General features: G+C 35.8%; 1 protein-coding gene across 10 annotated transcripts in view; it reads right to left on the bottom strand.

The window, feature by feature from the left end:
* Positions 1 to 22,863, bottom strand: part of LOC123545243 (estrogen-related receptor gamma-like) — a 159,010-nt gene that overhangs the window by 28,525 nt on the left and 107,622 nt on the right. For all 10 annotated transcript variants that reach the window (XM_053521388.1, XM_053521387.1, XM_053521394.1 and 7 more), the window contains 2 exons: positions 21,305 to 22,066; positions 3,306 to 3,422 (listed from right to left, as the gene is read on the bottom strand). In XM_053521388.1, coding sequence (XP_053377363.1) covers positions 3,306 to 3,422; positions 21,305 to 21,809 — 622 coding nt within the window. In that variant the 5' untranslated portion in view covers positions 21,810 to 22,066. The remainder of the gene's footprint in view (positions 1 to 3,305; positions 3,423 to 21,304; positions 22,067 to 22,863) is intronic.

The following is a 22,863-nucleotide window of genomic DNA, read 5'->3' as shown; positions in this document are numbered from 1 at the left end:
CAACCCAGATGTATGTCGTTCATTTCAACCCAGATGTATGTCATTCCTAACGTTCATTTCAACCCAGATGTATGTCGTTCATAACAAATGAACAACAGTTGTTCTAAAATCGGAAGCTGAGAATTTCTGCCTCCTTTCAAATGATTTTTGATGAACTAGTTGTGCTTCCTAAAAAGTGAATCACTCTATGGTATACCAAGCTGCAGTGTAGTTATGTGATGATAATAATAAGTTCCATATTGCGAAACTGTCATGATACGCAATTATTAATTATTTTATATTGCAACAGTTTAAGTTTGTAGAAAACTCAGACAATGTACATAATATCAATTTTAAGTTAGCTACTTGTGATACACATTTTAGGTATAAATATTGATGACTCAAAACTTTAAAACTTCCTTCTGTATGAATAATATTTAAAATTATAATTACAGTTGTATGACTGGTTGGCTAAATTCACTATCTGCATTTAACCTCATATTTCAGTTGGGCTGGTATCTTTAGAGAACACTGCTGCACCTAAATTAATACTAGCATGCAAGAGGTGGACATTCAAGACAAGAGCGCATTTCCAGTACAAGATAATTATAGGCTATGGACTGTCTTCCATATAAACATGTTAAAAAACAGGAAGAAAAGTGCACTGTGACAATCTGTCCATGGGGATATTGGAAAGCATGTTTTACTTAACAATTTTCAGGAAGGCTTTTACCAGTGGAAAAAGAAGAATTAGAAGCTTTTCTATTTTCCCTGTAGTTAATGACAACTGTTTTAAAGACCTGACCACAGGACAATATGTTATGGCTCTCAGATTTCAATCTGATCAGCCTGCTAATGGATCTGCCATACACAGACAAACACTGTCTAGAGACAATCATTCAAAGGAAAGTTAACAACATTTAGCAGGATCAGCATTTCATACAGAATGTTTTAATGTAAAGATAGCACATACACATCTTTTTTTTTTCTTTTCCCCTTAAATAAATATCAGTATTATTTTATCCAAAGCAGGTAAAACAAGTGAATGAAGTATTGCCATGCAATACAAAGTCCCCTACTGGAAGGCATCTAATTTTCTCTACTGCAGTCGTCTCATCATGGGGAACATTTGTGCCAAGTAATATAAAAATCGCTTCATGGAGGACAGAGTTATGGACCGGACACGAAATTGCAAACGGACGTTCGGACGGAATGACGGAAAAGCGCATTCCTATAGTCCCCGAAACTGACTTTCAACCAGTAGGGGACTAATTCAGTTTACCAAGTCCAATAAGATGGTTGAGGAGTAAGGAAACACTAAACACTGTCTCCAAGGAAATTGCTTAATGTGATGTACAGACTGAAAATTCTATTTCTATTCCAAGGTAGTAATTATTAAAGAAGGCACACACTACATCAGAACAATGATGAATAATCTGGCTGCAAAAGCCACCAATTATAAAGAGAAAGTAGACTGCTAAAATAACATGTTTGCTGTTGAGAAGCAACTTTCAACAGATTTACTACAGGAACCGTAAAGGTTGTAAAGGTTTTCTTCGTTTCCAAGTAACTTTTCACCATTCATCATTACTCTAAGAAACTAGAAAATGCTTTTGTAAAAAAGCGCATGTCTCCCCCAATGCAAAATCCTATAGGCAAGAAGTCAATAGGGGTCAGGAGCGAAAGTCAAAGAGACACTGATGGTTGGCTGCAATAGGGATCATCTACCTGGCATGTCCAGTCATCCCGCTAAATTTCAACACTCTTGGCCTAGTGGTTCTCAAGTCACTGTTCAGGCTCCTGTGACCTTGACCTTTCATCAAGTGACCTCGAAATAAATAGGGGTCATCTACTCTGCATGTCCAATCATCCTATTAAGTTTCAACATTGTAGGTCAAGTGGTTCTCAAGTTATTTCCAAAAAATGATTTTACATGAACAGGCCACTGTGACCTTGACCTTTAATAGACTGACCCCAAAATCAATAGGGGTCATCTACTCTGCATGTTCAATCATCCTATGAAGTTTCAACATTCTGGGTCAAGTGGTTCTCAAGTTACTGACCGGAAATGGTTTTAAATGTTCAGGTCCCTGTGACCTTGACCTTTCACAGAGTGACCCCAAAATCGTTAGGGGTCATCTACTCTGCATGACCAAACATCCTATGAAGTTTCAACATTCTGGGTCAAGTGGTTCTCAAGTTACTGACTGGAAATGGTTTTCAATGTTCAGGCCCCTGTGACATTGACCTTTAATGGAGTGACCCCAAAATCGATAGGGGTCATTTACTCTGCATGACCAATCATCCTATGAAGTTTCAACATTCTGGGTCAAGTGGTTCTCAAGTTACTGACCGGAAATGGTTTTCAATGTTCAGGCCCCTGTGACCTTGACCTTTAATGGAGTGACCCCAAAATTGATAGGGGTCATTTACTTTGCATGCACAATTATCCTATGAAGTTTCAACATTCTGGGTCAAGTGGTTCTCTAGTTATTGATCGGAAATGGTTTTCCACGTTCCGGCCCCTGTGACCTTGACCTTTGATGGAGTGACCCCAAAATCAATAGGGGTTATCTACTCTTTATGACCAATCATCCTATGAAGTTTCAACATTCTGGGTCAAGTGGTTCTCTAGTTATTGATCCGAAATGGTTTTCCCTGCTCAGGCCCCTGTGACCTTGACCTTTGATGGAGTGACCCCAAAATCAATAGGGGTCATGTACTCTTCATGACCAATAATCCTATGAAGTTTAACATTCTGGGTCAAGTGGTTCTCTAGTTATTGATCCGAAATGGTTTTCAATGTTCAGGCCCCTGTGACCTTGACCTTTAACAGAGTGACCCCAAAATCAAAAGGGGACATCTACTCTTCATGACCAATCATCCTATGAAGTTTCAACATTCTGGGTCAAGTGGTTCTCTAGTTATTGATCGGAAATGGTTTTCAATGTTCAGGCCCCTGTGACCTTGACCTTTGACGGAGTGACCCCAAAAACAATAGGTGTCGTCTACTCCAGCAGCCCTACAACCCTATGAAGTTTGAAGGTTCTAGGTCAAATTGTTCTCCAGTTATTGCTCGGAAATGAAGTGTGACGGACGGACGGACGGACGGACAGGGCAAAAACAATATGTCTCCTGGGGAGACATAATAATACCTTAGATAATCAAAATACAAACACTTGAGGTTTCCACTGTGAAAATCAAAAGGGCTATGGCCACCAAATTTATTCATCTTGAGGTCAGTGATTCCTTTCAGTTTTTTTTACTGTATATAGGCTGCATCCCTGTCACTACCACAATATAATGTTTTATCTGGATTTCCTTACCTTCCCTGAGCATTCCAACAAAAAGACATTTTTGGAAACGGCAAGCCTGACATGCTTTCCTCCGTCGTTTCGTTATTTCACAGTCACCATTTGCCGGGCAAGAGTAATCTATATTTCCTGTTAAGAAAGGAAAAAAAAACATTAAAGATAACTATAATCAACTGCAGATATCTTACAATCACAGATTTAATAGGACATTGGGTTATTTGAGATATGTGAAAATGTACCGATAACATTCGACAGCCTTCAAATATACCTGTTACCAACCTGGAAACTTTGACAGATTACATAACTGTTGTAAAGCCAGTTACAACAAGCTCTGGATTTTTTGTAACATGTAGTACAAGTTCAGACCAAGGCTGAATTTTCCGATATTTTTATTGACAAATTTTTTTCTAAAGCTTTCAACAAATGTGAGGCAGCCTTACAAAGTACAAAATGAACTGTTTAATGCAAAGGAATCAGTTTGTCTCTGATTTCTGTAACTCCTACAGCAGACAAATTCCTGCAATAACAAACAGCAAGCTCTTGCATCACCTTTACATAAAATTGTATGAATTACGTCTCCTTACGCAAGCTGGAGATGCCATTTCATTTTTCTCCAATAAGACACTGAACGCTTTGCAATGCTGCCAAAATCAAAATGTCAGGAGTTCACAGGAGAATGTTTATATTTTCCAAGGTGAGAAACAACTATCTAAGTTTGCTCAAGATACAGATACACCAGAAACCAGTTTTACAGAATATTAATTCTGACAAGGATATTAACCTGTTTTCAAGTACATCTGAACCCATTTTACTTTTTCATGCTACTGGTATGAAAGATTTCAGTCCTCTTGGTACGGAGACATATAGACAGCAAACTGTAGGATTTCCGGTTTTCCGTAAGGTCCACATGGTAGATATACAGGGAAACCAAATGTGTAGCCTCTAAGAAATAAAGCTGTTACTTAATTAATTTAACTTACTATAGGATTTATCTATATGACTGAAAAACAACTGCAAAACCTGAAAATATCTGATGAAGGAATTAAATGGGTTTTTACCAATTTATCAGAATAGTAACCTAAAATTATCACCAAAACGTAGCTCCAAAAAAGTTGTATAGAAAGTGCAGAGAGTTCCTGCAGATTTATCAATGAAGTTTATATCACATACAATTAACGAAGCAGTGCATCATGATAGACAAAAAATGATGTTTTCTATCTCTTACACTGAAGTAATTAGTCCACAAACTAATTTTCATCTCTCAGAGGTTCTTCTGCTTTGTGTGGATGGATTTTTTTTATTCTTTTAAATATCTGAACAAGACAAAACTATCTCTTTTTCAATTTTTTTGTTCCTAATTATATCTTTCCATTTTTTTTTTCCCAAACAGTAACAAATTAAAGCCGTTCTCAAGAAGCCAATAAACATGCATTTTTGAATGGGACATTTTCAGGCTTTCTGTTGGATCAACTAGGAACACCAACTGACAGCTAGAAAGGAAAACTTCATAATCCTAGTGATTAAACTGGACTGCATGTACAGTGGACTTTGCATGTGGTATGTGTGAAAAGTTTCGCCATAGCTGATTCCCTTGAAACATAACAACTTTCAGCCATTTTCTTTTACACAACTATGTCCTCAATATCTGACAAAGTATTATACAAAGTCCATTTTTCTACCAGATTAACAATAGCTAAGGCATTAACCTTTAAAACACTTAATTAATTCCTATGCCACATCAATTAATCAGGTACCAAAAAAACTAATCTGAGAACAATAAACACCATCCACCCACAGAGCTGCAAACCACTGATGGAACATTACGTTTATTGCTGTATGTTGTAGCTTGAAGCTGGAGAATCTTCTGAGACAGGCACAATGAGCATACCAAACTGTAAACAATGGCTCCCCTCCAAATAGTAATGATGTGTGAAAATGATCTGCTGTCATGTTTTTACACAAAATAATAACAGGAAGGCTCATACCTCTACTTCTCATGTATTTTACTCTACCGAAATATGAACATTTTTTTTTCACTGGTAAAAAGGATGTAGTGTCAGCTGAATTAATTACTTTTTTGAACAATAATTATAGCCCATAACTAATGACTTTCACTGGTTTCCTATCACAAATTGCTATATCATTATCATTAATAATAGCTTTACATAAAATGTGACCAACTGTAACCATCACCTGTAATGAACTGAAAGCTGCCTCTTTTGGTTTCAAAATGTGACTGATTTACAATGTACCAATTTATACATTCCAAGATATTCAATGTACACTTGGGACATTTTCCTGATATTAGGCATCCCCATTTCTGGATTTTCAACTTTTTTTTGTTGGAAGAAGTGTCAGGTGAGTTTCTCAACATAGAAAGAAGAAAGATTCTTTAAAAAGGAAGATCTAAATCTAGTGTATTAAGCGACAAATGTAATGCATCATAAGTGAACCAAATTATCTTCACTACAGTTACATTCATAACTTAAAATCTGTTATGTTTTCAGTCTTCTAAAAACTTAATTATTTTGACCGTTCTAATTTCTTAAACTGTCTGCTCACATCGTGTGTCACAGAATTAATTTCCATGACATTCAAAAGCCAAGTGTAATACATAGAGATATATCTGCTGAATAATCTATCAAAGCTTAGTAACCTTTTATAATATTCATTGAAAAAGTATTCCAATTATGAGCTTATCTGCCTCCAAGAGCTACAGACAACTTGGCCTTATTTTCTGAGGCAAGGTAAATCAATACACACCAATCATTTATAACAGTCCAGTAAATTGTAACATTTTTATTGAAAGTTTCCCCACAAATCCTGTGAAGATAATTATATAGGTTTCCAGTATTATATGACACAACTCAATGTTAAGGTTGCCAGTTTATCAAAGAAACATCAAGAAACTTCCTTATAAAAAAACACAAAACTGAACAACTAAAGCCAATGAAAATCAGTTCTGTGAAGCGAAGCATTCTCTTTGCTTGCTGCAGCCAATACTAAGATAATAGGTAAGGGTAGATTTCTCGGAAGCACAGAGCACCTGCACAAACACAGCCTCAGAGTCACACAGTAGGCCCACAACAAACCCACTGAAACCCACAACAAGACTAGTTTACCAAGAAATTAGTCTTACATTATAAAGCAGCAAAATTATGACTTGTATCTGTAATTGTTCTGTTAAACCCAACCCCAATCTTCTGTAACTATAAAACAGCAAACCTTGAGACTACTTAGTAGCTATACCTGTTCCACATACAAGTATGACAATAAGGCTGATTCTACACAAAGGATCTCACTAAAGACACTTCAACTGCTAAAGAGTGTGAGTAAGTGACTGGATTAGTGCAACTGAAAATGTGTTGTCTGCTAGGGGAGGGCTATATCTAGCACAGAACACCTCTAAGGATAAAAGTTGTACTTGGGAACATTGTGCCAATGAAAGGATAACACATTGTGCCAAAGAAAGGATTAACAGCTGTACTGGGGAACCTTGTGCCAATGAAAGGATAACAGTTGTACTGGGGAACCTTGTGCCAATGAAAGAATAACAGTTGTACTGGAGAAAATTGTGCCAATGAAAGGATAACAGTTGTACTGTGGAACCCTGTGCCATTGAAAAGTTAATAGATGTACTGGGGAACCTTGTGTCAATGAAAGGATAACAGTTGTACTGGGGAACATTGTGCCACCGAAAAGGTGACAGCTGTACTGGGACTCATGTCAATGAAAGGATAACAGTGTACTGATGAACCTTGTGCCTAGAGGAACACTGTGATGGAACATTGTGCCAATAAAAGGATTAACAGTTGTACCGTGGAATCCTGTGCCAGTGGAAGGATAACAGCTGTACTGGGGAACCTTGTGCCAATGAAAGGATAACAGCTGTACTGGGGAACCTTGTGTCAATGAAAGGATAACAGCTGTACTGGGGAACCTTGTGCCAATAAAAGGATAACAGCTGTACTGGGGAACATTGTGCCAATGAAAGGATAACAGCTGTACTGGGGAACATTATGCCAATGAAAGGATAACAGCTGTTGTGGACCTTGTGCTAATATGAAGATAACAGCTGTACTGTGGAACCTGTGCCAGTGGAAGGATAGCAGCTGCACTGGGAAACTTGTGCCAGTGAAGAAACAGCTGTACTGTGGAACCTGTGCTAATTATGAAAGGATAACAGCTGTTTGGGAACCTTGTGCTAATATGAAGGATAACAGTTGTTGTCGGGAACTTGTGCTAATATGAAGATAACAGTTGTTGTCGGAACATTGTGTAATTATGAAGGATAACAGCTGTACTCTGGAACCTTGTGCCAATGAAAGGATAACAGCTGTAATGTGGAACCTTGTGCCAATGAAAGGAATAACAGCTGTACTGTGGAACCTTGTGCCAATGAAAGGATAACAGCTGTACTTGGGAACATTGTGCCAATGAAAGGATTAACAGCTGTACTTTGGAACCCTGTGCCAGTGGAAGGATAACAGCTGTACTGGGGAACCCTGTGCCAATGAAAGGATAACAGCTGTACTGGGGAACCTTATTCCAATGAAAGGAATAACAGCTGTACTGTGAAACCTTGTGCCAATGAAAGGATAACAGCTGTACTGTGGAAACCTGTGCCAGTGGAAGGATAACAGCTGTACTGGGGAACCTTGTGCCGGTGAAAGGATAACAGATGTACTGGGGAACCTTGTGCCAATGAAAGGATAACAGCTGTACTGTGGAACCTTGTGCCAATGAAAGGATAACAGCTGTACTGTTAAACCTTGTGCCAATGAAAGGATAGCAGCTGTACTGGGGAACATTGTGCTAATTATGAAAGGATTAACAGCTGTACTGAAGAACCCTGTGCCAGTAGAAGGGTAACAGCTGACAGGGACCTTGTGTCAATGAAAGGATAACAGCTGTTGTGGGGAACCATGTGCTAATTATGAAAGGATAACAGCAGTACTGTGGAACCATGTGCCAGTGGAAGGATAACAGCTGCACTTGGGAACCTTGTGCCAATGAAAGGAGAACAGCTGTACTGTAGAACCTTGTGCTAATTATGAAAGGATAACAGCTGTACTGTGGAACTGTGTGCCAGTGGCAGGATAACAGCTGCACTTGGGAACCTTGTGCTAATTATGAAAGGAGAACAGCTGTACTGTGGAACCATGTGCCAGTGGAAGGATAACTGCTGCACTTGGGAACCTTGTGCCAATGAAAGGAGAACAGCTGTACTGTGGAAACTTGTGCTAATTATGAAAGGATAACAGCTGTTTTGGGGAACCTTGTGCTAATTATGAAAGGATAACAGCTGTACTGTGGAACCATGTGCCAGTGGAAGGCTAACAGCTGCACTTGGGAACCTTGTGCCAATGAAAGGAGAACAGCTGTACTGTAGAACCTTGTGTTAATTATGAAAGGATAACAGCTGTTTTTGGGAACCTTGTGCTAATTATGAAAGGATAACAGCTGTACTGGGGAATCTTGTGCCAATAAAAGGATAACAGCTGTACTGGGGAACATTGTGCCAATAAAAGAATTAACAGCTGTACTGTGGAATCCTGTGCCAGTGGAGGGATAACAGCTGTACTGGGGAACCTTGTGCCCATAAAAGGGTAACAGCTGTACTGGGAACATTGTGCCAATAAAAGGATTAACAGCTGTACTGTGGAATCCTGTGCCAGTAAAAGGATAACAGCTGTACTGGGGAACCTTGTGCCAATGAAAGGGTAACAGCTGCACTGGGGAACCTTGTGCCATTGAAAAGTTAATAGATGTACTGGGGAAAATTGTGCCAATGAAAGGAATAACAGCTGTACTGTGGAACCTTGTGCCAATGAAAGGATAACAGCTGTACTGTGGAACCTTGTGCCAATGAAAGAATTACAGCTGTACTGTGGAACCTTTTGCCATTGAAAAGTTAATAGATGTACTGGGGAAGCTTGTGTCAGACAGACAGACGGACGGACAGACAGACAGACAACCTGAAACTAGAATACCCCCCTTACAACTTTGTTGTCGGGGGTACAATGAAAGAATAACAGCTGTACTGGGGAATCTTGTGCCAATGAAAGGATAACAGCTGTACTTGGGAACCTTGTGCCAATGAAAGGATAACAGCTGTACTGGGGAACTTTGTCCCAATGGAAGGATAACAGCTGTACTGGATTTTAAGGAGACTTCTATCTACTAGATGCTTATTGGAGACTTAACAGCTGTACAGGAGACTTCTGTCAGGAGACAGAAAGCAACAGCTGACAGGATCACTATTCAGTAAGTAACTGAATTGATGTCCTTTGGAAGACAATTTGAATGGTTCAGAGATAGCAGTAACTGTTGCAGGACATAGAAAGGAAGTAGAAATGAATAAAACATAATGAACAGATAATCAGCAGACTGACAAATTAACAAACATAATAGTGAAACAACACCTGTGGTAAAATCAATACAGGCTGTTGCTTTTATGAATGGACTAACCACCATCCTGAATTACTTTAATAGAATATAAATAAGGTAAACAGATGCGTGGGAGTATAGTACAGGGTAAACTTTAGAAGCCAGAACTGAAGGAAGTGGATAAAAATATAAACACTTGTTTTGAAAACAGAAAATTCTACAAACAGAAAGCAGATCACTGTAAAATCTATAGTAACATTCTTTTCCCTTTTTTGTATTGCCATCTTACATATTCTTCTTTTTTTAAGGTTTGCTTGCCAAACATCACACAATTAATATACCTGGAGTATATTAGTTTTTTATTCCTCTTGGAGCATATTTTTTCTCTAACAGTTCTATGAATGTAACACAGATAGCAGAAGTACAAAATCAATGTACTGTTACAGCAAACAAGAGCACCGCCTTGCGGCTGCAGACGCTCATCTGATTTTTTTGTCTCTGTATAATAGAAATATTGTCATATCCATGATTTTCTAAGTCCAAAAGGGGCCATAATTCTTGCAAAAAAAGCAATGTAGAGTTACGGTACTTGCTGTGCAGAGTCAGCTTTTAATGGCGAATAACTGCTCAAAGTTTTAAAGCAATAGCTTTGACCATTAAGGAGAAAAGTTGACCTAAACACAAAACTTAACCAAGAAATCTGATATTTTCGAAGTCCAAAAAGGGCCATAATTCTTGCAAAAAGCAGGATGGAGTTATGTTTCTTGCTTACAGAGTCAGCTTTTGATGGTGAACAAGTGTTGCAAGTTTTAAAGAAATAGCTTTGATAGTTAAGATTTGAGTGACTGTCTATTTCTCAGTCCTGCAGTGTAACACAAAGAAAGAATCAAGTTCTTCAGACAGAAAAAAAACTAACAACTATCAGACAATAAAAGACGCGAATGTAAAGAATAATTCATTTATTTACAATCAATGCCTATAACGAATCGTGTATCTTAACTAGGTAAAGAAATAATTTTCTATCAAATATAATCTAAATCAATAAAGACATCATCTCTGTTGAGTAATGAATGAATATTTCAATTGATTTACTGTAAAGACTGTCAGCTATATTTTTATAAAATAAACTTGGCCTTGAAAAGTCAGTGATTCATCAACTTTCATTACGATCCTTATGCTATATTCCAGGAAATTCTGTGGAACATCTAGCAGCGAAATCTGCCAGTATTATTTACAGGAAGCTGTAAGAATGAAGTCAGTGTTTCATAATGTGCCCCGCCTTCATAACCAATTTTATCAATGTGCAACAATTTACACAGCAACCTTCAAATTCCTCCAATTTTGATCACAGGAAAGACTTCTAACATTTTTTGTCTCAAGAAATAGGCCACTTCCTACTTGACAAGGTGTAAGACAGTTTTACGAGTTGCCATATTTGGTTCGAAAATCTAAATACAAGCACAAGTAAAGATAGTAAGAGCCATTTTAACTGAAAATAGATTCCCCTAGGAGCGTCTGACACTGTCATAAATAATTTATGACATTTTGATCAAGTCCAAATTAGAAAAGTGAAAATACTGACTTCTGTAAGTCTTAAGGCCAGACCAGTATTTACGCCTGAAGTTCAAGTATTTCTACTATTATCAGTAACGGCAGAATTGTTGTGCCTATATGAAAGATTAATCAGAATTTCTTCAGTTGGAAAGAGATCTCAGCCTTCTTCCTACATCATCCATTGTACATACACTTCAGTTTACTATCTATAACTAAAGGTTTCTGCATGATACTATCAAATATAGTTTGATTTAAAGTTTGAGGGTTCAATTTACAGACTTGTCTACTGATTAGGGAACTGAGATCTGCATGATTTAACTTGCCTTACTGAGGTAAGAACCATTATCGTACTGTAAAACATTACCTAAATAACTGACAGCTCCGTTATTAAAAGTACAAAAACATCGCTGACCTTGAAACCAAAAACTATAGCATAATCTTGTCCACAAAAACAAACTGAAGGTAACTAGAGCTATCACTAAAGGTGATGAATGTACCCCCCGCATGCACTGACACAGTACATTGCAATTTGACGCACACAAGATTGCATAATTATGTAGACTGTATGTATATAGACTGTATGTATACAGTATAGTAACAAAAAACAAAGTCCCATAACTATGCAGAATATTTATCTAAAAGAATGTAACATGCACCATGCACAACTAGGGTTGGTACTGATCACTTGTGTGAAGTTTCATTAAATTGTGTGCAAGGGTTTGGTAGATTAGGCACGCACAAGATTGCATATGCAGTCTGTATGTACATAGTATGTTAACAAGAAACAAAGCCCAATAACTCTGCAATTTTTGTCGCTGAAAGAACCGAACATGCTCCATGCACAACTACTGTTGTTACTGATCACTTGTGTGAAGCTTCATTAAACTGTGTCAAGGGGATGAGGAGAGACGGTGCGCACAAGATTGTGTCTATGTATATAGTATAGTAACAAAAAAACAAAGTCCCATAACTCTGCAAATTTTTTTTCTGAAAGAACCTAACATGCCCCATGCACAACTACTGTTGTTACTGATCACTTGTGTGAAGTTTCATTAAACTGTGTCAAGGGGATGAGGAGAGATGGTGCGCACAAGATTGTGTCTATGTATATAGTATAGTAACAAAAAAACAAAGTCCCATAACTCTGCAATTTTTTTTTTGTAAAAGAACCTAATATGCCCCATGCACAACTACTGTTGGTACTGATCACTTGTGTGAAGTTTCATTAAATTGTGTCAAGGGGATGAGGAGAGATGGTGCGCACAAGATTGTGTCTATGTATATAGTATAGTAACAAAAAAACAAAGTCCCATAACTCTGCAAATTTTTTTTTCAAAAAGAATCTAACATGCCCCATGCACAACTACTGTTAGTACTGATCACTTGTGTGAAGTTTCATTAAATTCTGTCAAGGGGATAAGGAGAGATGGTGCGCACAAGATTGATTGCGTCTACGGACAGACGGCCAGACCGACAGACAGACAGACAACCTGAAACCAGTATACTCCCCCTTACAACTTTGTTGTCGGGGGGGTACAATAAAAGGATGACATTTACCACAAATATCTGTAACACTGTACAAAGATGGCAATATTATACCATTCAGCCACACCATACCATATACAGTAAAGTGTAAACATCCAATTACACAAGTATCATATTACACAAACAACAATAACAAATAGCTGAGTGCAAATATGTCTCTTTATATAGGACAGTATAAATGCACACACATACTATATGGCAAACTAGCTTACTTATCTATGTAGTATTTAAACATCTTAACACAACACTTAAAAGAACAAGCACCTTTCTTTAAAGGTAGATATTTTCTCTTTCAGCAAGTAATTTAACCTCTTCAGGGAATCAACCTCTTTACAACAAACATATTTTTGTCTTTCCTGTGATTTTTTTTTCTCATGACAGGATGTACTCTACAATGGAAAGTTTATATGAACTGGCAATTTTGTCAATGCATGGAAAATTTTTGTCATGATAGCAATCCTTCATAACATCTTCATACATTAAAATTTCTTAAGGTTACTCAGTTAAAATTTCTGTTGACACAAGTAATGTTCACATTTCAAAATGATGATAACAGAAATTTTGAAATACACTAATTTAAAACACAATCGTTCATGTTTTCAAGTAAGTCAGGTCAGCAAGACGTACCAGATTAAGACAACAAATAGCTAGGTCAGGAGACCTTCATGTTATATGTAATCTATAATTATATATCATGAAGCTATCAAATATTATCAAAATATGATTTCAGTTAAACAGTTTGAAAAGTACCTCATAAATAATGTAATAAAGCTGTCAGCCGACTGGCATCATGAATGTTTTTCTATGACATGCTATTTGATATCACTTACTGTCCAAAACATTACTTATATTGTACCTGATCAAGGATTTATTAACAGTATTTCAGTCATTTAAGTACCATAACTTTCTGTTAAATATTCTCTTTTAGTTCTTCAAGAAAGAACATCCAAACATGGACCTTAGTAGATGCAATGGTAAAAAGAAAAGCAAGTCTACATTACAGCCTTTGGTGAGAAACATTTACACTTTCATTGGACTGAATAAGCATTAAGTTTACAAGGTAAAAAAATATGCAAAGCCTCATTCATTGCATAATTCATAACATTTCTTTTCAAAGGTAGTTTGACTTGAATTTTACAGAGAACGAGGGCAGGATGCCAAATCAAGGACCTCCCCTACCATGTATGTATAGATTTTACATGATTGTTACAATACTGATATAGCTAAATTTCTTCCAAATACAGATAAGCCGTTCCAGTTTAAAACGATTTAGATCATATTTATTAATTCATACTGATCAGACTTATCGGTAATTAAATACTCTGTAAACATAGTGCGGGCACTGAATATCCATATGAAACTGCAACCACTAGAAATACTTAGGCTTATAGCAACTTGTTGGATTTTTGAAGCAACCCGTCTGTAATATTTTTCTGTTAAGGCTTCTTTTTGTTGTGGGTCTACTTTGCAAATGTGTGGCACTGAGGATTTGTGGTGCTCTGTACTTCAGAGACATCTACCCTTACCTATTATTTTTTATATCTGGCAAATGTATTTTGTCCCAAAGTTTCTACACAACATTTTTAGTATCAGTTAAAAAAAGCCATGCCAGGCGGAATTACATTTTTGTGAAGTTGGTAAAACTTTCCAAAAATAAGTAGATTAAGCAAAAACATGTTGATTGATTTTGTTTTTGACTTGATTTTATTAAACAATGTCATGATGCCTAAAACAGAAAGAAAGAGTAAGATAACCATTTGCACCAAGACATTTTTAAACTCATGCCTGTATAAAGAAAGGTCGATCTGACATGAGACTTTAAGAAATGTCTCAATCTTTGCAAGTGTTAGATGTTTTTTTAATAAAACGTCATTTTTTCTCCTTTTTTTTCTTCATAAATATAACAGCTGTCAATAAAACAAGGGAAGGATTAAATAGATTGAGACTAATTGTTAGCACTCCTATTATAGTGATCAATCAGGCATGAAGCTGTTGATAATACACACATTCACTTTTAAAGAAAACTGCCATTCAGTAATAGACTTATTTACTCTTCAATCGATACTTTAAGTGAATACACTATTGCTTTACTGAAATTGTCTTCATGTTACAAGGGTATCCCATTATTTTTCTAAGGACTGTCAAATACATAGACAGTATCAAATAACCTATTGCACTTTTATGTAGTAACTGATAATTAGTCTTAGAGTATTCTAGACAACCTACTTGTTAACTGGTCACTGTCCCTAAGATGACCTTTCTGCCTATCTATAGTTACTCACTATTATAATAATGGCTTGTGAACCAAGTAAAATTATATGTATCGAAAGTGTTGATCCAAAACCCCGTAACTGCAAAATGGGCGATAAAAAATGTATTTACTCTGTTAAAGCAACAGCAAGTCATTTTAAAATATGTTTTATGTTCAACAGAGCTACATTAACTTTACTATATAAATGGCCTAAACTGATTTTCGTTTTTTTTTTATCTCACTAAACTATACGCAGATCTTCTGTCAACCTCAAAAATTCCTGTTTCTATTCGCTTATTTGTTAATGGTATTTATATACGATAAATCAATATAGCTCAATACAATACGTTAGCTCCGTAACTGCAAAGCCTAGTATAAAACCCGTAAGCACACGGAAAATTCTTGTGAGTTAAACAGAAACAGGAGTAAGTTCAGGAGCTGGCATATTATACCCTGTCACAGTTAAAATGAGATGAATTATGGGCAATGGTGTGAAATTGTTTCAAAATGTGGTCAGTTAATATCAACTTAAAGTTATATTGACCTGACCTTATCAGATACAATGATCCTGAATGGACTAGTGTACTTAAAAATGACCTCTTATACAACACAAACCAGTAAGATTCTTGTATTTTACCTAAATTTAAAGTTTTGTGCAGTTGTTACTATAGCTCAAGAAAAAAATACAAACAGCTTCCACAATATTATTTTCACAGAAACATTTTGATACAAAGACAAATTTAAAGATTATAGTCTTCAAAAAATATTCTGGCTGAACGAAGGCATACTTATATTGATTGACCTATGGCTATTATCTATATTTTCCTAAATTCCACTTTGTCCATTTTGGGGTTATGAAGTACTAAGCATGATAGAAATGAGAATGGGCCCTGCAGTCTGTTAATATGTCTGGTCTCATATTCAAATATACCCAAAACCCCAAAGTCAAATAATAATAATAATAAAGATTCATTTCATATCAATGATCTCCTCTGACAGTCAAAACCAACTTCTCAGAAAGCAAATCAAGACTTTTTTCTGATGCAGAAAATCCATAAGTTACTAAAATGAAAAATTTGAAATTTTGATTCTGACTTTCATATAACATATAATATTGCCGCTTAAAGACTTACCGGTTTGCCTTTTTTTTTTATTTTCTTTCTTCAACTAACTGTGGTTGAACTTTTTATCAGATGATCAGTATGAGGTAGCATTTTTGTCATTTTCCAAAGATATTGCTACAAGACCTCCTGTGTTTAGTGATACGAAGACTCCAAAAACGCCCCAAAAATTGCCAAAAATGTTGGTACAGAATCTTGAATGGTGACTGTCAATATGTACATTGTGACGAAAGTTACTTTGCGAAGAAAAAGAGATATTTCTTGGAGAATGCCTTAACTTTTCCTGATCAGTTCCCATAATGTTCAATGATACTTTGACATTTACACAACTGCCAGAGCTAATCAATAACATTTCCTCTTTTCAATGCTGCAATCACTTCTGGAAGTCTGCTAACACATTTGCCAAGAGAACATCTACCCTCGAGATATAATATTTTATTAACAAATAACAACTGTTATATATGAAATTAGGAAATTTATAATCATTTGCAATACCGGAAATATCAAACATTGTATTAGAAATTTATGTTCTTTAGAAAGTTTATATATTTTCTGGCCGAGCAGGAGTGATAATTTATGTCAATTACTTACAGTAGGAGGAACTAATTGAGTACTTGATTGTTGGTACTTGAAGGAAAACAAGCCAATCTGTTGATATATCTGAGCATTATTTTCCCCCTAAGATAAGATCTGATCTGTTCCAAATTCTTCTCTCACTGTGCCTGTTGCTTATATATTATACATCTGTTAGACCTAAAGTAACTCTACTGGCTTATTATATTGTAAATAAAATTAGACTGAATTCGGGACAGACAGCTGTTTTTTCTAGACACAGTAATCAAATCTTAACTGTAGTATAGAATGTTGTGTATAAGGTACATTTCAATGTTGGCCAAGTTTCTTTGTTCTGTCCCATTCCGAGGATGATATTTTACAAACAATCTAAGGACAGAGCACATTCCAAATTTGTGGACATTAATTTATACAAGAAATTTAAAAGCCATGTGTTCCTAAAGATGGTGTTGAAAGTGGTATTAAAATGTCAAAACCGTTCTTAATTTAATTGCAGTAAGAAAACATTCTTTGGAGCCAAAACTTTTACCAACGTGTTTTCCTATCAGGACCATAAAGCTTGGAGTTCAATGACTCCCTTCAGTACATCCTACATAGAGAGACAGACTTTCTTTGCCCTGACAATGGTAAGGAATACCCATCAACATTAAGGAAGACCTTTGTCCTTGTTCTACCCCAATCATTATCTACAATATGGCTTTATAATCAAGTAAGTGCATGCGTAGTCAAATTACCAAACTATGAAATGTATTGGTTTATATTTCATAGGTATTAACTAAATAGATGAAATACTCATCAATTGTTTTGCTGATCTCTAACAAATTGTTCCAGTAATTATCACTGCCATCAGCATTTTTTGTTCTAAACCAAGTGTTTCTTTGATTGTTATAACATCTGTATAACCTACTCTTTGTTTTCTTCCAATTCTCATAAGCTGCAAGGCCATCTTTACGAATGTGTTTGCTTCTTGCGCTTCTACCCAGAATTTTAAGAGGTAAAATAAGACATTTTTCTTTCAGTCAAAACCCTTCCATTTACTATGACAACTCTATCTGTTCCATTAACCTTTACAATCGTTATTTAACATTTACTGCACACAAAAATCTGCATAAACCACTTCAAGACAATGGCAATAGCAGCAGCATGCCAAATTCTCTCTGATTAGCAGTCTTTAAACAGGTGTTGCTTGTATTTTAAGAACCACAGGAAAAGCTTACATGTACGCCCACTCTCCATGTTGTGACTGCCAACTTAATCTACCTCAATTCCATTAAGAATTTTATTTTAGAAAGACACCAGATTGGAGATAGACAGTCCTAATGACCAAGAAATGCGACTTGCATTTTCAAATTTTTGCCAACTAAAACACTTTAAGATTAAGTAAAAATTGACAATTTTCTAAAATCTTCCCACTAGACAATGGAAAATGTCTGTTTATAGTTCATTATATTCATCCAGAGTGAGTAAGAGATTTAACAGTTTAGTGTCTCACACATAGCTGTGTGATTTATTTTCTTTTTTACAAGCTGGTAATATTTCTTGTTGTTTTTTTAATACCGTGTTCAGACTACGTTTTTAATCCTACATTAACTTGGGTTTATTTTTTAAACTCGTTTGCGTCCACACTATATGTGGTGTAAAACGTGAATTTTGTAAAGGTCAAGTGGTTTCTGTAATGTAGCATTAAAACTACCTCGGGAGGTGGTTTTAATACTACATTAAAAAGTAATGCTACATTATTTTACAAATGTGAACGCAAATGTGGGTTATAACTGGTTTTACAATCCCAAATCCACAGATCTTACTTTTTGGAGGAAGAATACCACGTGTTTCTCTTTTGTATCAAACAATTGATGCTGTGGCTGGCAAAAGTAATTGGACTGTTGTTGAAACAAAAACATTAAATTGCGATATGGAGTCATGCTGACGCTCAAAATGGACAATAGATGGAATGAACAGAAATTCTTAGATGAACACAAAGTTTAAATATTGATGACCCCTTCTTGTTTCTGTTAGCCTCAATTCTTTGTAACCTGTTTTGCTTATTGCAAGATATTTGTTAACTTCCAACATTGCATGTATATATTTAAACCACATTTCTTTGCCTAGTGTGGACGCAAACTAGATTATATTTTGATGGGTTTTGAATGTCAAATACCAATTATAGCCAATTAGTGCCTAATAAAAATAAAACCATTCTGCTAGTGTGAACACGGTATAAGAGACATTTTTACAGTTGTGTTACAAAAAATGTTCAATGATGAAAATTTATGTCCTTTTACTAAGAATCAACACTAATTTAGTTAACACTTAATATGAATGCAATATTGATTTCCTTATTTTTTATAACCATAGTTATTGCCTTGAAATAATTTTCGCTGTTTACCAACCTTGCTTTCACTTAAAGGATTACTATTGCCAAAAAGATTACAGGAAATTGATTTCTCCCTAGAATAAGTGCACATTAAAAAATGTCTCAAATTATACTTAACTGTTGTAAAGACTGCTATGTATAGGTTAGTGTTTATTAATGTGTATTTACAAAGTTTAATCAGCTACAGGGGTGTAAAATTCCACTCGCCCGCTCGCATTGGCGAGTTAAAGTCTGAGTAGGACGAGCGGACCTCGCTGTATACTCGACCGATCGGGCGAGTGGTTTTTTACGTCCTTACTTCACCAAAATTCAGAAATTACAACTCCAAAACGTCAACAAACTTTGAGATGGTTCAGTCGCTACCTGGATTGACTGAAATTCACCCGCGAATCGTAAAGATACCAAAATGTCATGCCGGTAATGTTCCATTCCACAAGCACGTGCGACCTATCGTATTAAATATCTAATTTACATCGACACGTACACAAAAACCGTGCGTAGTGCATTCATTTTTTAACATTTTCGCTTTAAGTTTTCAACACCTCTTGAGAAATAATACTATTTGAATTCTATAATGATCTTAATAAGATATCGACCGAAATGTAGGCAAAATTCTATAAAAACGGTCGAATTTTCATATAATCATTTGTAAAAATTCAAACAGCGCGATCTTAGTTACTTATTTCTTTCTAAAAGTAAATAAATGATGAATACTCTGGGCATAAAATGCAGACTTTTGACCAGAAAGAACAAAAAACAGAATAAAAAAATCTTAAATAATGAAAAAGCGGCAGCAATTACAATACATGGAGTAAAACGATTTTTGGCAAACCGATTTCTGTTAGTGCGGCAGAATAGGTCACGTGACCTCGTGAACGTAAATAGAAATGCGATTTTAAAATAAAGCAATGTGATGTCATTGCGGTTTTTAATAAGTTTTAAATGAATCTTTGTACATGTATTTTTGACCAACAATTTAAAAGGTTTTTTTGTCAAACAATAATGTTAATTCCTTGAGGGCAAATAGGTCACAGAGGTAGGATATCCACTATAGTAACTGTCGTTTGAGACATTTACCTTTTATACGGGATATAGCACATTCGCTTTTGATAACAAATTAAAGAAGAAACTTTTTATTGATTTCTATTTCTCAGCAATTTTAAGAACTGATGCCGTACGATCAGACAGTGATGTGCCACATGGCGCGAAAACATGACGTAATACCATGACAATCTCGAGCAAAAATACCGCTTTGATCTCCACTTCAGATGTCAAGATACTGACACACTTCTTTTAGCCCTTTGAGGGGGTGTAAATTGATCATGAAAACAAGGTCAATTACTTAGTTTATCAACTGAATAATTACCGATAATCTTTAACGTTTTTTTCCCTCTCTTTCAACACGGGTGGATGGACGATGATTATTGTGTCCAAAATGTTTAGACACTTTTCAAAATAAATATTTTTCGGGAAATAATACTGTTGTACATAATACTCCTATCATAAAAGTGACAGTATTAAAAGTGCCAATTATTAGGGCGAGTGGCTGTTCACTAAGGGCGAGTAGATATTACTGGCTACTAGTCCTGCAGGGCGAGTGGTGTGAAAAAAAAATTTACACCCCTGAGCTACGAGCGGCGCAGCCACGCGGCTGATTAAGTTTTGTAAATGCACATTAATAAACACTAACCTATTTAGTGTTTGAAATTATTTTTTGTTTCTGGATGACATCAGAGCGAATAAAATCAATAACTCACCCCTTGTCCCTACTATACACATGACTAACCTGATTAATAAAAGACTGCAAATACTGATTTACTAAAATAAATTTCCCGAAAATTTGAAAAGTACTGCAATGCCATTGGACAAAAAATAATTTCAAACACTAAGCTAGAAATACAGCTGAAACTTGATATCTCGAATTCTAAGGGATTAAGTGCTTTACTTCTGAGGTAACCAAATTCAACTTAAAATAATATTTTCTGCACGCATTTTTGGAACGGGACATGGAATTGTCTTCGAGATAGCCAGATTATTTTTTTTTAAAAAGCGTGTTCGAGATATTGAGTTTCAACTGTAGTTTGCTTGTCTTACCTTTTAAATCAGAAGTGACTGTAGGTACAGTACTCTCCCTTGTGTCTTAGCTGTTGTAAGGCTTGAACAACACAAAGTTCAGCTGTATCATATATCTATATTTTCTTACCTTGTATAGTTCGTTTGAAGAAAGCTTTGCATGCTTCACATGAGGAAACACCATAATGAAATCCTGAGGCAATGTCGCCACAAACTAGGCAGAGTTTTTTCTGCCCATCTGTTACTTCCATTTCATAGTTCGTGCTTGGGCAGTATTCTAATTTGGTGTATTGATGGTGGTTTGATTCAACACTACATGGGGACACTTCCCCGCTACTGTCACCACTGTCCCCAGTGTATCCACTGTCAACATCAATGTGATCAACTGCATATGAAAACACATGACTTCCAAAATCAAGCTTTCCATCATCATCTAGACTGCTTGGCGACAAATCGCCACTATCGAAATTGTCTAAGCTGTCATCTGGAAACGATTTATCGGAACCATAGTCATCATTTCCAGTATAGTCACTGAATAGATCACGTCCAAATCCTTCGTCAAAGTTCGGTTGCGTGCAATGACTTAAACTTAACGGGCTTGATGGCTCGCACTTAATTCCTATAGACACATCCATCTGGACCACCCTTTTTGTTGTTTTGTTGTTATCTAACGAGATACTCTTGCGACAAAATGGTGACTGTTTTAGAGTGTGACAATGTTGGCAGGATGTGGTTGAGTGCTTCAGACTTTGCTCAGCGCTGTTGGGCTTTAGCTGACTGTTGGTATTAGGTTAACAGAATGTATGATCTTGTTTCTTATCTTGTGTCGAAGATCTTTTGCTGTTGTAATTTCTCTAATGTGCTCTTGTTCAATTAGTTTATTTTACAAAACCTGCAAGCAAAATAAAACTGCCATTAGTTTCACAAATTTACACAAATCTTGCAGCTGAAATTTGTTTTTTTCTCTGTAAAGCGTGATTAATCAGAATGAATTGCCAAGGAAAGCGGAAAAGGAAGCAGAATGGTTTGATCAATGCCCATGTGACACTCTCTACATTCAAGCTGCTGATTAATACTGATTGTTTGTCAATATGTCATCTAAATGCAAGGGGGAACTTTCACTGCTCTATCTTAGAAACTGTGGTATGAATGACATGATTTTACATGAATCTGTACTTGAAATACAATTAAAGCAAACAATAAAACAATAGCTGGTCCTTGATATAAAAGAGCAATGAAAATATTGTGTGCAGTGCACTTCTGTTTAAAGAGAATTCCTATAGTTTTTTTCCTTTCATAGAAATTTTTTTAATTTACATATATGATAGGAAAATTTGTGCTGAAAACAATGAACAAATAAAAACAACAGGTCACCAGGCTTGTTTTTGTGAAAAATTGTTTTGAACACACCCATTGTTGCTGAAACTGCTAGCGATTTTTCAACATTTTCATAATTTTCTGCTTTTTTATAAATACCAACCAAAATATACATCAAGACAGCACAATAAGGTTTTTTTTTTTTTACAGATTTTATTATATACTTATTTGATATCATAGTCATATTTGTAATACTCTATCCTTACAATAATGGGTACAAATTTGAAGAAAAAAAATTGTTTCATATTTACTTTTGTGAACTTTTTTCAGTGAAAAAATACCCATAGTGAAGAATATTTTTTTAAATTTTGA

Source organism: Mercenaria mercenaria, chromosome 1 (assembly GCF_021730395.1).
Source record: "Mercenaria mercenaria strain notata chromosome 1, MADL_Memer_1, whole genome shotgun sequence".
NCBI lineage: Eukaryota > Metazoa > Mollusca > Bivalvia > Venerida > Veneridae > Mercenaria > Mercenaria mercenaria.
This window is presented reverse-complemented; position numbering and strand designations above follow the sequence as displayed.